Source organism: Fukomys damarensis, unplaced genomic scaffold, assembly GCF_012274545.1.
Source record: "Fukomys damarensis isolate Sample0158 unplaced genomic scaffold, DMR_v1.0_HiC HiC_scaffold_20, whole genome shotgun sequence".
Taxonomy (NCBI): Eukaryota; Metazoa; Chordata; class Mammalia; order Rodentia; family Bathyergidae; genus Fukomys; species Fukomys damarensis.
In genome coordinates this window covers 37796496-37812535 of record NW_022900932.1, presented here as the reverse complement: position 1 = coordinate 37812535, position 16040 = coordinate 37796496, and the positions used below count along the sequence as shown (strand labels likewise).

The 16040-nt window shown below is 36.6% G+C and overlaps 2 protein-coding genes across 11 annotated transcripts in view; one reads left to right on the top strand and one right to left on the bottom strand.

Moving 5' to 3' along the window:
• The window catches only part of LOC104848840 (transmembrane protein 70, mitochondrial-like), a 50648-nt gene extending 40165 nt beyond the window's left edge, over positions 1-10483 (bottom strand). Inside the window, 1 exon segment of the mRNA XM_010605018.1 lies at positions 10378-10483. Within this exon segment, the coding sequence (XP_010603320.1) occupies positions 10378-10483 (106 nt within the window).
• Positions 1-16040, top strand: part of Rnls (renalase, FAD dependent amine oxidase) — a 312949-nt gene that overhangs the window by 141456 nt on the left and 155453 nt on the right. The window lies entirely within an intron of this gene.

Sequence of the window (16040 nt, the reverse complement as noted above, 5' to 3'; positions counted from 1 at the left end):
TCTTTTCAGAGTGTGTGTTATTTGAATGGGTCCTAGAAGTACTCTAACACACACACAAAAATGTTTTCACTGTGGAGATAGATCTTCTTTTTGTTGGTTTCAGAGCCTAAAATTGTGTGGAGGAAAACAGATATTTGTTACACTTTCTACTATCTGAGAAGCTTGACTGGAATTTTGGAGGCTTATAATTTTAGCATTAACTAAAAGGTTAAATTAAATAAAACCGGTGAAACCTGAAGCTTTAGGTTCCAAGTTCTCACCAAACCCACTAGTAAACCTCTGAGGTTCATTTACAGCAGCCATGGTCACAGAAACTGCCTGTTCTTTTACAACTGAAATGGTTTGGAGTTTGGTATGATTTTTCTTAGGTTAAAAATGGGGTCTTCTATATGAGGGAGGAGAGAAACTACTGTGTTACACAAAATGTGTGAGATTGACCAGTTTACATCAGTACAAATTCACTGTTGAGTCTTAGTGCTGAGAATAGATCTCCTGGTGAGCTGACTATTGTTTTCCTCAAAATACAGAAGTCAATTCCAGTTTACATATGCAAGAAGGAATTTAATATGATAATATCGATGTATATATCAAGTGAAAATCAAAGAATAAAAGGAAACTGGGAGAATTGAGCTTGAGAAAGGGCAAGCAATCAAGGGACCTACAGTGAACCGCAGAGGAGGAAATACAGCCCAAGTCTCCAGGATCTTTGGGTCAGCTCACACGCACTCAGTAAACATTATCACCTATATTCCTTTCTTTCTTGCACCAGCATCTTGAGATTAAAGGCAAGGGGTAAAACAGGCTAGAGCAAACTAAGATAACTGCCCATTCCCTGGTGTTCTGGGGGGAAGAAAGATCGTCTTTTCTGCTTGTCTACTTGGAAGCATATTTCCACTAAGAGTCCTTCTTACAAATCAGTAAAAAGTAAATTCCCAAAAGGTAGCATTAGAATAGAACAGATGCCAGGCACCAGAAATGACAATAGCCCATATGTAAATTGTGATGTTTTTCACACACAAGTAGCATAAATTTTTATTCAGATTTACTTTTTAAGTGGGGGACATTATTAGCTCATATATCAGGCTTGGAGTTGGGACAGTCCTTTAGATTAGTTGACTTGACTACTTAATAAAGTTATCAGGTACTAGATTATTTCCATCTGCCCTCCATCATCAGAGTGCTGATTATGCCCTCTGGCTATATGGCCTGGAAGCTGCAAATGCATGTAGCATTTTCAGGCATCACATTCAAATATAAAATCTGGAGAAGGAATGAAACTATCTTTTCCTTACTTTCTTTCCTAGAAAGGGAAAAAAATCTCTCCTAGAAGCACACTTGCAAACTTTCCTTCACATCTCATAGGCAGAATTGGACCTCAGGAGCATCTACACACTAGAAATACCATTACCATAATTATTTTAGACCTAATAGCATCCTCCCTGAAAATGGGGACAGAGTCAGCCTTAGATGAGTCATCAGTCATATGCAGGTTAACTGGATGCTGATAGAATCTGCATTTTATTAGAAAACAGGGTGGGAAATAAGAATTGGGAAGAGTTCCAACACTAAGATAGGCCATTATCCTAAAATATGGAAATGTTTTGTAGAAAACTGGTCTACTGGGTAAACTTTGAATTGGAATTTGTTCTAAGACATAAACTTAGATTCAATAATTATAATAATTGTATTGTAAAATAGATATCTGGGTTTTAAAATATCTTATTTTAAACTATAAATTTATCTACTTTTGAGTTAGTTTGCTAATATAAAATTCAATTCCTCTATTTAAGGCGTTAATTGCAACCTGTTATGGGAATTCTTTCTGCAGAGAGATGTTAATGAAAGGTTGATCTAAGTAGAGGACAAGAGAGGCAAAAAAAGGCTGACTTCTCTCCACTGGCTGATTCATGCTTGCTTTAGGCCACTCACAGAGTGGAAGCCAGTGGTCTATCAGTTTCACACCAAGAGATCCTTGCTATAAAATAAACAGCTGAAATGCCTGAGTTTTATGGCTACTATTTCCTGATACAGAACCTAATGTACAATTCTCTCTGTTGTTCATGAAGTTGTTTAGTGTTGTAAATTATACATTAGCCTCCAAACTGCTGTAAGCATCACCTCCGTTATTTTTGTGCTTCATCAATAAATTATGCTGTTTCAATAATATGCAAATTCCTATCAACATTTTTGGTCTTGAAATTGCAAACCTTAAATTTGTATAAATAATTCATGGAAATGTATATGGTATCTGCAAACTGATTTTATTGTCGGGTACTTAATGGTAAAGAAGTATAATATTAGTTGGTCTAATTCTTTATAAAATCTAGAAGTGGGTCTTGAGCTGTCTGCAGTCTTCTCTCTGAAGTAAAGACATTATCAGGGTTAATAATACAATTCTGAGAGTCAAAGACCAATTTGAAGCCCGGAGGATAGTTTTGGAGACGGACTCTTAAAAGACTCAGGCGTTTTTGTACATTTAGGTGTGGAAACATAGAATGGACCATGGCCTGGCAACATCCTCACTAGCAAACTGAAATTATGTGACAGAAGCTTGGATCAGTTAAGAAATAGAATTGTGAATGGGCTTGACTGAAATAAAATAATAAACGTGCAAGAAAACTTGCTCAAATCTTTGTATTTATTATAGGGCAGAAGGCTAGAATTCTCATTTTAATTCAGAGCTGTCATGGGGGACCCACTGGCCCAAGGTTACCTCTTATACAAAGGAGCGGTTCTGTAATTTGGAGGACAGAGAAAGAGAGGCTGTGGGATGAGTCTACTGCTGACCTTCTGGGTTGCTTCCTACACGTGCAGCGCTTCCACCCTGCCCCTGTACCATCATACTTCATGTAGTGAGTCCTTAGTTTACTGACAAAGAAACTGAAATGTTAAGTGACTAGGCCAGAAATTCACAGTTAATGGCATCAGAGGGAAAAATATTTCCATGCAAGGAAAATAATGTTTTTCCCAGTAAAAACTCTGAAAGAAAAATGAAAAGAATATATTCTTCCACTCTAGGACCTCATAACATAGGACCTGAAATAAAGCACAAATTGCCTAATTCTCACAAGTTTAAGCATATTTTTATCAAGTTTTGTCCTGTTATCCCTTTTATAAAATCCTTTTGTGAATGAAGAAAAACACACACATATGCACATTCTTATACCCCAGGAATATTGCAAGAGGCAAGACCTAGCTTGTTTTTTATATAACTATATCCAAAAATGCATTGATATTTGATGCAAACATACATCAAAGAATTAGCCCTTAGGTTTGTAAAAGATTCCCAATATGGTTTCATTTCTCTAAAAAGTTATGCTTCTCCATTTTAAGGTAGCTGTGCAGTATGCTTAGAAAAAAAAGAGAAAGAATCAGATATCTCAAAGGAAAAAACATTGACAAATCAGAAGCTCATTGAAAAATTTAATCAATGCCAACCATCTCTTAAGCAGCCACGAAACTACACACTTCCAAAAGACCATCAGTGTCAACCAAAAAAAAAAAAACTAGCAAAACTATTATGAAAAAATTATAAGCACAATATATTATATTATTTTGATATGGATACTGTTTCTTTGGTTGTTTCACTCTGGGTAGGAGAATATGAAGGAAGAAAGCATTAGATAAACAATGTTGAAGGATGTGCTGAAGTGAAAAATTCCATTTCCTCTCCCCATAAAAGAGGTTCGCTCTAACTCCTCTCTTATCTCCTTCATGAGTTATTCTTGTTAATGGCAACTAGTAACAACAACAATTATGTGTTCACAGAGCTATTGCCATGAATATCTGGACACTAAAAAGGAAATTCTGTAGTATTTATATAATCCATCCCTACTACCTGACTTTGTTCTTTTACTAATGAAAGATAAATTAAGTAAATAGTAGAAGTATTAATTTATATTTGACATTGCTTAATTATTGTTTTAAAATAAAATTGCTTTTCATATTCTCAATCAATATACTGTAAAATAAATATGCAATTTAAATAACATTTGATAAGAGAAATTGTGACAGTTACTGAAAAAAAGGAACATATTTTGAGATATTAATTGACTGGGTAACACAATTTGCACTTAATCAAATGTTGAAATCAAAACACAAACTCCAGTCATGTGTCTCAGAATCCCCATGGCTCTGCCACACTGGTTTGCTTTTTAGCAATGCTCAAATCAACTCTAGACTCCCAGGGTTTTCTGTTCTGGCTTCCATACTTCAGGTGGGGACCTTCGCCTATGTAGATATGTAGGTCTTAGGATTCACTAGTACACAGAGATTTTAGAATTTCTCTTCTCAGCCTCTTAACTTACCAAACTTACACATTAACAGATAATTATTGATCTGTGTAAAGAGTTTATAGTTTCTCCTTATTCTGCTGATATAATCATTTCCTTCCCCGTGACCATGATTAACATGACTTTTCAACCCATTGTCTGGGTTTCAGTGATTCATAATTTGTCTGAGTAAACACAATTCTTGATATTCAAACTGTATTAAGAAATTCAGCATGGCACGACTAAGAGCTATACACATCATTTAAAAAGAAGAATTTTCAGCTGGTTTCAGAATTCAGTGGCATAAACAGAGGACTCTGATAAAATGGTGTTTATCCTACCATTCACAGCTGTTTTAACACTCAAAAGTCCATATAATTCACCATGTTTAAAAAAAAAAAAAACTAAAGAACAAAATCTATGATGAGCACAATAGATTCAGGAAAAGCATTTAACAAAATCCAATGTTCATTCCAGTAAAATTCTTAGCAAACCAAGAATGGAAGGAAACATTCTCAATCTGATAATGAGCATGTATGAAAACCTTGCAGCCAACACTGTGCTTCATAGCAAAATGGCTAATGTTTCCTCACTAAGATCAGGAAGAAGACAAGGATTGCTGCTGTCCTCACTTTTATTTAACCTTATAGTAGGAGTAATTAGCCAGGTACAGCCAAATAAGAAAAAGAAACCGGAAATATCCATCATGGAAAGGAAAAAATAAAGCTGTTTTATATTCACAGGTGACCTAGGTGTCCGTATAGGAAATGCATTGGAATCTTCAAACACAGCAAATAGAATAAGTGATTTTATTGAGATTGCTACTAGATCAATATGCAAAACTTTATTTTACTTTTATATACTAGCAAAAAACAAGTCAAAATTTAAAAATAATGCATTTATAATAGCATTAAAATGGAACTCAGAGATATATTTGATGCAACTATGTAAAACTCATACTTTAAAATATAAAACATCACTAACAGGCATAAAGAACATCGAAACAAATGGGGAACAAATCAGAAGTAGTTTTTTCATAGTTGGACGACTCATTCTCTCTACATTGGTCCACAGAATCAAATTTTCCACTAATTTTTAGGGAAAGTTGACAGATTCTAGAATCCATATATAAATTCAAAGAACCCAGAATAGGGAGAACAATTGGAAAAGAGAACAGGGGTTGAGGCAATATTACCTGATTTCAAGAATATCATAAAGATGCAATAATCAAAACAATGTCATATTGGCATAAAGATAGACAAGCAGATCCCTAGAACAGAACAGAAATAGTTCCACATATAAAGAAAATAGAAAGCAATCTCTATGGCTTGGGATTAGGCAAAGATGTCCTAAATATAACACTAAAAATATGATCCACAAAAGAACAAACTATTGAATTGCATTGGGTTCAGCAAATGACCCTAGCCACCCTTGTCCTTCCTAGCCCTGAAAGACAGATCAAGTTTAACTTCAGATTTTTTTCAACATTCCTGTTCAAGAAGCTAAATTTGATTTACATTGCCGAGCAATCCTTTATTACGATTATGATTATTATTGCTTTTAAATACAGCAGTAATGACTAATCTTTTCTTAGAGTTCAACTTACATATGGATTTTGTGTATATCATCTTAATTTAACAGCAACCTTCTGACTACCATAGAATATTGTTATAATGCCCATTTTATTTATAAGTAAACTGGGATTCAGGAGGCAAGAATCATGTAAAGGTACAAGATCCCACATGATGAATGTAACTGTATTGTATAACTAAAATGTACCAATAAATTTAATAATGATTTTAAAAAGAGAGCGATTCATTTATTTGTGAAGATTACACTGTGAGCAAGTGGTGGGGCCCTGGCTTCAACTCAAGTTCCTGGACCTCAAAGCCTGGTTGTTTTTCTGCTGTCTCACTTTGCCCCTGTACAGACTGGTGAATTACTTTCTGATTTTAAAAATAGGAGTTTCATTAAGCCATTTTGTGCTATATAAAGTCAATTAAAGTATTAACTCTTTTGTTACTTAATAAATCTTTATCTTTCAAATCTATAATAGCTACTATCCACATTTGCAAGTGTGCCCAAAGGGAAAAGTTACATGACCAACTACCCTTTTCATCTTAAATAGAAATAAATTCTACTTTAGTCTACAATGACACTTTGCCATTCTATTCTCAGGCTGTTGTAAATTAATGTAATTGCAAAACAACTACCAAATGCCCATGGTGTAATCTCTTCACCCAGTAGGATCTGCCCTGATATTCCTCTGATGTCTAAATAGATAACACTTCAGGAAGCGTCTTTTGGAATTCCGTGTCTTGGCATTTGCCTCAGTTCTATAACAGCCACCTACCCCTGGGGTAAAGTCATGGATCTCTGGCAATCTGACCATCCCTTTTATTTCTGTTTCACATTTGTTTATACATTTACAACTGTCCTCTGAGAATGGCACAAAGTAGAAAGGATGATACCCTTATGTTATACTCTCACGTGGGCCATCTTATCAGTCTCAGTCAGATTATTCTTCAGTTGTGTTCCTCGACATAGGTAAGCCATTTGAAAGCCTAAGTACAGTGTCATCAACAGAATCAAATTTATACCAGTACATTTACTGCAAAAGATAATATTTGAGAAAGGTAAATGAATACAAGTAATCTTTTTACACTGTAGCCAAGCATTTAACATTCAACATAGAAGGACTATTTTATAAATACATCCAGAGAAATGGAAAACTGTTTTTCTATTACTAATCAGGCTAGTGCTTTTCCTTGGAAAATAAATTTGGAATCATATTCACACAGCATCCCAAGAAATGTTAATGGAGCAAAAGGTTTTAGAGACTAACTGGAAGTGAAATGGTTTATCCAGTTTCATATACAGTTTTTAATCATCTCATTGTAACAAGTTTTTGCCCTTCTTTCTTTGCATTATCTCTGCCCTTGTTTAGCTCTGTCCTTTTCCTATTGCTCAGAGTATATTTAGCCTTGGAAACAGTTCTGGCATGAACAAAGAGTTGTGTTTTCAACTGTCTCTTAGTAAATGTTACACAATACAAAGAGCGTACGTGTCAGCTACCTCTGCCACTTTGTCAGTTGTTTGGCTTGGAAGGAATTTATTTACCCAGGCTATAGCTCAGTGAGTTCTTATATGAAATTAGGTCATATTCAGTGAGTCCCTGTGAGAACCACAGGAGTTACCATAAAATATGTAAAATGGTAAGCATATCAAAGGCATCCACTGAACTCATTTTTATCTTTTCCCTTAATGATTTTAAGAATATGACTGATTTCTGCCTTCCACAGTTATTGATGCATTTGTCTTCACTAGGATCACGATAAATAAGCACTTACTTGACAATCAGAAACTTAACAGAAAGAATCCAGCCTCCAATGCTTGTGCTTTGCTTGATTATGCTCTTCTGTTTCTGGAATTTAAAATGGCATCTGGTCATACTTAAGCATCCGGCATTTACAGCATGAAGTGTGTCCAGTAGGTAAAGTCACTCACTTTATGCAAAGAATAATTAATATACAAATATCAGATCTTTGTAGGAGATCAAAAGTTTTCCATACTTATGGTAGATACAGAGACAAAGATTACCCAGAATCTCATATAGTTCTTCTGGCTCTGAAATGCTGTAAAAAGCGAGCAGCACTGTCAAAGAAATGCAGCCTTATTGTCTCCCTGCCTTCTCCTGACTGCACTTCAGCATAGCAGGGCTTATGACATCCTCTCAGACCAGCAGAAGATAGGCAAACCCAGAGAATCCATAAGTGCTGATAATGTTGAGGTGATTGTAGGATATGATATAGTGTAGTGACAAAGATCAGTGAGACACCAGTCCTTCCTAAGTGATAAAGACTAAGCAAACCCCTCTGTATTTAACTAGGTGTCTCTTCCATTTTCCTTTTGTAAATGGGGATAATAATGACACCTGTGGAAAGCACCAGATACATTTGCTCAATCAATATTAGATATTTTTAGTTGTATAAAATAACTGTTTTTGTTAGTTATATAAAATAAAGTTTTCCCTGTTTACCTTTAACTCTAATCACAGTGCTATAAAATGAAAACATGGAAGCTCTTTGCATCAGTTTGTTCCATCCATCCTACCTTTTCTTATATTTACTAATCTTTATCTGACATCTTTCTGAAGCCCTTCCCCTTCCTGTACACCTTTATCCCATGAACTCTTCCCACGTGAGGTAGCTGTTTTACATATGGGTTAAGAACGTGTGTAAATTTTAATTCTGGTGCCTCATTTTATCACTTTTGGTGCCTTAGCTAACTTTAGCTAGTAGATTCCTACCATAGGACACAATAAGAGCACCTGACTCGTGAGTCTGTTGTGATTATTGAGTTAAAATATGTGAAGCACCTGAACAGTAGCGGGCAAGTGATATGCCATCTATGTGTGCTAGATAGATGAAATGTTCACAACTAGAAGCAAAACTTTTTTCTTCTTTTTCTCTCAGAAAGCACCTGTTTATTTAAAGAGCCTGATGCACACTGTGAGGAATTCTTCCCATGATTTTCTTCTCATCTTTCTTCTAATAGTAAAAGAAACAGGGCAGATGTTTCCAACACACAACACACTGCCCCTAAAGTTGAAAGTACAATTGTCCTATGTTGCAGATATGAGTGAATCCCTCCCTGACTTGCTTTATTTGTTTGTTTTTTTATTTATTTTGGAGGGTTTGAGACAGGTTTTGCTGTATAACCCAGCCTGTCCTCCAACTTGCCGCAGTCCTCCTGCCTCAGCCTCCCAAGTGCTAGGATCACAGGCATGTGCCACTGCACCTGACCTCCCTCCCTGACTTCTCCATGTGCTTCTTCACCATTCCCGAGAGCCTATTTCATTGAAGCAGGATTCTGATGAGCTTCCCACAGTCGCCCAGTTTGGACCTGAGTGTGACTTTCTGCTTTAATTCACATGCTCTTCTTTGTGTTCCACACCGGACTCTTCTTCATGGGGGCAGAGAACCATTCTGGCTTCATTCTGCCTGCACATAGAGTTCATGCACAGAAGTACTCAGTGAACTACTGCGTAACTAAATGAGTGAGTGAACAAATGAACGCAATCACATTCAGTAGAATATATTCTAGCCCTCTGTTTGCAATAGAGTAAACTTTCAAGATAGTCTTGCAACCTTTTAAAATTTTAGATACCCTCATATATCTTACTTTAGATCTTCCTATCTTCCCAGTTTTATTATTCCTCTTATAGTTTATTGCCCCAATACAGTTTTTTGCTCTTTCTGCGCCTCTCCTCTTACCATCCTTTCTTTTTTGTTTTTTTTTTTTGTTTGTTTGGTTGTTTGTTTTCTTGAGTCAGGGTCTCACTACATAGTTGAGACTGACCTAGAACTCGCTATGTAGCCCAGTCTGGTCTCGAACTCACAGTGATCTTCCTGCCTCAGCCTCCCAAGTGCTGGGATTACAGGTGTCTGCCACCATGCCTGGCTACCATCCTTTCTTTCTGTAATGTCTTTCCCTCTTTTGTTGACTACCTGAATTTTTAGCTCACAGTTCACATGAGATTTATCTCTGTACTTTAAGTGGAAGTCATTTCACATCCTTCTGACCGTCTATAGCAGCTGTTGTCTAAACTAACTGGCTGTCACTTAACACATACTGTTTTGTAGTTGTAGTTATCATTTTATGTGAAAAACACTTAACCACAGTGTAAATCCATTGAGAGCAATGGCCATGTCTTGTATTTTTCAGACCTAGGTTTATAACACATTCGGTAAAATACTCAATAATTATTAATGAAGTGACTTATAAACTACCTTAAACATACTTACAAGACAAAATAAAGTGCAACACAATGAAGCAGTAATTGTGAGTGAGGACAATTTCATGTACTGAAATACATCAGCTTAGAGTTTTATCTATATTAGTATCTTTTGTCTCTGTATTTTATTTGATTTGATGAATCTTTTTGTTTTTATCAGATTTAAGCTTTGGGGTTAGAGTAGTAAATTAAGGGCATTAACTTTACTCTGAGTCTAATTTCATGTACTAACAAATAAAAACTGTCCCTTTGCAAGGGACATCTAAACTCAAGCCATAACACCTGGTGAATAAGAAAAACATTACCAACCATTGCTCCAAGTCTCACAACAGCCAAGATTACAGCAGATCTTGCGCCAACGACCAAGGCTGTCATTGACTCTGGACACTTCCTCTGCCCCGGTGGCCAAGAGCATCTCGTGCTATGTAGTTTTCTTACTCTGTATCCATGTGTTAAAGTCTTTTACGTGTATTTTCATGCATTCATTGTGTGAATGCTACCACCGGAGTAATGTGTCAGCATTGCCTAGAGATTAGATCAGCAGCTTCCTTCATTTATCACCCTATGAGCAATTGCCCTTGATCACATATCCACAAGGTCCCATTTGTGTTGGGATCTTACATACTCTTTAAGACTGGTCTAGACTGCCTCAAGTCATCGGCTAGGCATAGAACCATCTCCTTCACCTATCCTCTAGTTCAGGTTGGCATCCTGCTTTTCTTGTGGTCTGCATCTCAGATTCACAGGACACCTATTTCTGTGAAACAACTTTTAAAGGCACCTATTTCTAATTTTTAAATTAAACTTCTTTTTCCCATTCCCTATTTATTTCCTTTCTTCCAATGATGAACTTAATTTGGTTAGTCTTTCAGAGGCATCCTACAGAACGGATATTTTGCAGAGGTGTCCTCTATCTCCATTTTCTGGTCATTCATTCATTCTTCTATCAATTTAAGTGATGCACCTGGTGCTTGCTAGGCACTCTTATATGGGTTGGGTGAGCAAGACAGAGACCCAGTTCTTATGAACTTTTCTTTGCAATGTATTAGGCCGACAAGTAAGTAACACACATCATACTAGGTGGTAGTAGAAGCTATGAGAGAAAATATAAGAGGAAGGGAGAATTATAGGAAAAAAATGAGGTGATAAGAGAAGGTTTTACATGATAGATGAAAAAACTGAGACAGGAGAGGGACAAATAATTGGCTGAAGTTCACATACTTAGTGGGTGGCTGAGATCTAAAGCCCAGATGTTTGGCTCAAGAGTCCCTGCTCTGCACACTGCAGCTATGTTGTATAACTGAGAGTATTGATAGGGGAAGGGTCCACACCCGCTATAGACAGCACTGCAGTCCCCATGAGAAATAACTCTGTGCATGAACCCAAGGATTGTACAATGTCAGTGTGTAGCCCCATCATCTTAAAACAAACCAATTAACAGAGAAGGTTTAACAAGTAAATGCAGAGATTGCCAGTGGAGTCAGCTCATCTCTTTTAATTCAGTCAGTAAACTTTCTAAGAATTTACATAAGTCTCTAAAATTATTATATCCAACTTAAATCTATTATAATCATAAGCATTACTACTTTGAGGAGACTCTTAAACCTATAAACTCAGCATCACTCTCCTTCAATGAAGCAACCCTCTCATTCACTGTTCTTTCAGATATGTAAATACTAGGTAATTAACCTTAACAAAGTCAGTCTTTGTCCATTTCTACAAAATTAATTTCTAAAGAAGTTTTAAAACTGGCTGTAGCACAGGGTCTACTAAAAATACTCCGGGCCCCAAGAAATACAGCACGTGTTTATGATATAAGAGACGTGGAAAACACTGGCAGCTCATGTGTCAGCAATGCACAGCATATCTGCAAACACACAGCAGGCCTAATCAAGCTGTCCTTTTACAACTCAGGATCATTAGTACTACTAGAGAAACATAGAAATTGGATTTCATGTAAATTGTTTGGAATCATGGGGGAGAATAGACTACCTCACCTTAAAACAACTAGTGTTCAGTGATTACGGATTCATCACCAAGGTTTCTTACATTTAGAAAAGTATTCTCTTTATAAAAACTAAGAAGCTAACTGGGAAAAGGCAGTAACTATACTATGGCAACAAGATAAAGGAAGTGATTTATTTCATTGTCTTTTTTTTTTTAAATCTTGTCTTTCACAGGATATCTATCAAGCTTTTCACTTAAAGAAGGATAAATCATAAAACTGGGATACTTTTGCACCAGAGATCAAATATGTTTTCTGAGGTTTAGTCACAATAATAAACAGATCCTTCTGATGAAGTTTAAATTAATTAACCTTAGAATTCCCAAGTGCCTGGAAGAAACAGTGGTTCAACAACATATATTCCATTAAAGGAAATCTAGGCCATCAAAAAATTCCACTTCTGATTCCTTGAAGGAAATGCTGAAAAGGGCCAAATACATTTTATTTCCTATATGCCATATTGGTTTTTAAATAATAACCATCTGAGACAAAATTATATTCCTTCTAGAAACTACTTTTTCTCTTCCAGGCCTCTGACTCTAATCCCCCATTCTTCAATATAAAACAGTCTTAAAACACTAGTGTATTGAATAAGACAATGCTAGCAGAAAATGAAATGAAGTATCAAGGACTAATGCATCTCATTCTTCTTATAGGAAGATTGTCTTTAGTTTTGGGAGCTATCATTTAATGTTTAAGGGATTATTTTCAATGGAGCAGAAGTCAATTAAGAAAGCATTTTCTCTCAAAAAGCTTTGTCTTTATCAAGTTACCTGCCTCTGAAGACAGGCAGTACATGTGTTGCACCTAGAAAAAGATTTTTATGAGGTGACAGGATAGGTAAATCAGAGACAAGTTGCTAAACAGTGTTACCTTGTATAATGAGTCATAAAGAGAACTTTTGTGAGCACATTTTTTAAAAGAGAAGGAATGGAAGCTAAAGAACATCCTGGGTAGAAAGAGGACTAGAAGCACAAGTGAAAGGAAATGTAGTTGGGACATATAAGTGCCCTGACTGTGTGGAGCAGGAAAGGAAGGAATATGTTATGCCTTGATTGTACGGAGTCTTCGGTGACAGGTTACAGAATTGGCTTTTTTTTTTTTTCTGTACATTGTCAAACAGCAGTCAGAAGACCTTGATTAATCACTTACATAGTGGGACAATGGGATAACCTTCTTGGAAGATTACGCCAATAAAGAACACAATGTGGATTAGAAAGGAGAGTGACTGGAAGCAGATGATCTGATTGGGAGATCACTTCATAAATTCAAATGTGAATAGACAGCAGGGGCTAGGGATATGGCAGTGAAAATTGATTCATATAAAAAGTCTTTTGCAGACATTGGGACTGGGCATTTCTATTTTGGCTGTGGTATGATCTTGATCTGAGTACCAGTAGCCAGGCATTCAGGTGATCATTTCAGGTACGAGTGACTTTCAAAAACACAGTCAAACCATGCCTTTCTATTTCAGACATAGCATTAGTGCTCAACTTCTGGAGAAATAAATTGACTGATTCCACTTCTCTAAATATGTCCACATTTTAATCCCTGTGTCCTAAGGTGTGACCTTATTTTGAAAAAAAATCTTTGCAGATGTGATTAAATTAATGGGCCTGAGATAAACTGGATTATCCATGTGAATTCTAAGTACAGTGATAAACATCCTTAAAAGAAGCACACAAAGGAGGAGGTGATAGGATAACAGAGGCTGAGATCTGAGTGATGTAGCCAAAAGCTGAAAAGGCCAACAATTTCAGGCCAAAAGAATCCCTGAGAGTTGGCAGGAGTGTGGTCCTATGAACACACTACTTAATATATATGATCTCATTAAATTCTCATAAAAACCAAGGAGATAAGTTTAAATTACTGTTTTACAAAAGATGAAATAGCCATGAAGGAAAACTAAAATCACATATTTAGCTATGGCCAAGGTTGGCCCTTCTAACTTTAAACTCAGTGCTCTTTCTATTAAGTGTCCCTGGTGCACCCAAAGGGGATGATAAGGAAAAGGTGTGGTTGAATATTCTTCAGAATCTAAACATGGGAAATAACTTAAATATGTGGAGTTTTTTAAAGGAATTTGTATGTTTTAATAGGGTGTTTTCCTTCTGATTGCTACTCTTAAAAGGCAAACAAGTAAGAAAGAACGGGATTAAACCTAGAATGTAAACATAAAGATTTAGAAAGCATTTTGGAAACGGGAATAAAATGTTCAAATGGGAAGGGAACAAGGGAGGAGGGAGGGAGAAAGCATGGAAGAGACAAGTTTAAAAAGTGAAAATGGAAGGAAAAAATGGGATCAAAGCTTTTGTACATAGGGAGGGGAGGGAGAAAGGGGGAAAAAAGAGGCAGGATGTACCATGTATATCCAGGTGTAAATCCCCTATGATGTGTGCTATTATGTATGCCTAAAATGTACCAAGAAATGTTTGCTATTAAAAAAAGAAACAGAAAAATAGAAAGCATGCATTCAATATTCTTTTCCTTTGCTTCCCTAACCCCCTTGTCCTCCATGGAAAAGTCAGAGAGAGGTTGAGATGGACAGAGGAATACACATGTCCTAAGAAAGTGGCCTCCTCCAACAGACCACTTGCATGTGTCTTCTGGCAGTGGCCATCTGAATGATCTCTAAGGCACAATTCTTGCCTATGTTCCTGTTTCCTGTAGACCACAATCAGTTTCAATCCCAAGGTTGTAGAAGCAAGCATTTGCTTGGATAGAACTGTTTTGGTGATACACACCTGTAATCCCACCACTCAAGAGGCTGAGGTAAGAGGATTGCCGTGAGTTTAGGGCAATCCTGGGCTACATAGAGTTCAAGTCCAGCCTGGAATGCCTGTATTACATAGACCATCTCAAAACACAAATAAAAGAAAACAAACAAAGCTCAGAGATCCCCTTGAAATACCATTCGTATAGCAGAGGCATTATTTGTCCTCAGATGTGTCTGTAGGTGGAGGGGCCTAATAATGCTGCACTTTGAGCCCAGAGTAGGCTAGCAAATGTTGGCAGTACTGTCGCATTTGGAGAGTGCTGAGGAACCTGGGCCTCTAACCCAATGCTTTTCCTCTGGATAGACAAATGCAGCCGTAGAGCAACTCTGCTGAAGCTGGGGCTCAAGATTCAAGGCTGAGCAAGAGACAGTAAGAAAAAGTAGGCCAGCTTCTCAGAGGAAGGTCGTTTAGCAATTGCTTGTAAGAGACTATTTATAGTTTGCTCGAGAACACAGTCCTTTTTACAAAGGTTTCTTCCCTGGAAACTTGCAGATTAGCTGCCTCAGTCTCTAACTCCTGGAGTTCTCTATAACATTTGCAAAGGCTTCTTATCCCGGGAACATAAACACTAAGTGTAGTTTATACTTCATTTTATACACACATACCCTGAAAGTGCTCAATAAGTATTAGGAGACAGAGATGTTTAACCAACTTAACATCCTGACTACTTGAACCACTTGTGCAATTCCATGAGAACACTGAAAATGGAGACAGAGAAGGAGACTGTATATTTGATCTTTATCTTAAATCAGAGCCTTTTGGGCCATTCATTTAGGAGAATCTTTATGTCAGATTTTTGTAAGCCTCTGACAAAACACACACTGCCATTTTGAACGGCCAAAGTTGAAGAAGCACTGTTATTTTCTATAGCATCATAGTTTAACTGTTCACAGGAATAACACAATAGGATAGACTAATGATGCATGCTGTCTAAGTTATTGAATACAGTGGTACCTCGATTCACAAACTTCATTTCTTCTCTGATTTTAGAAAAGATGCCCACATTTGTGATTGTGTAGAAAAGGTAGCTGCAGTCATGTTTGTCATCTGATGCAGGCTTTGCAAACAAAAATAAAATTTTACTGAATGCTTATCTTTGTAAACCAAATTATTTTCCAACAAGAGCATTCATGGATCGAGATACTCTATTAAATTTTTATGCCATTTTATAGTGAGCATAAGAGTCACAA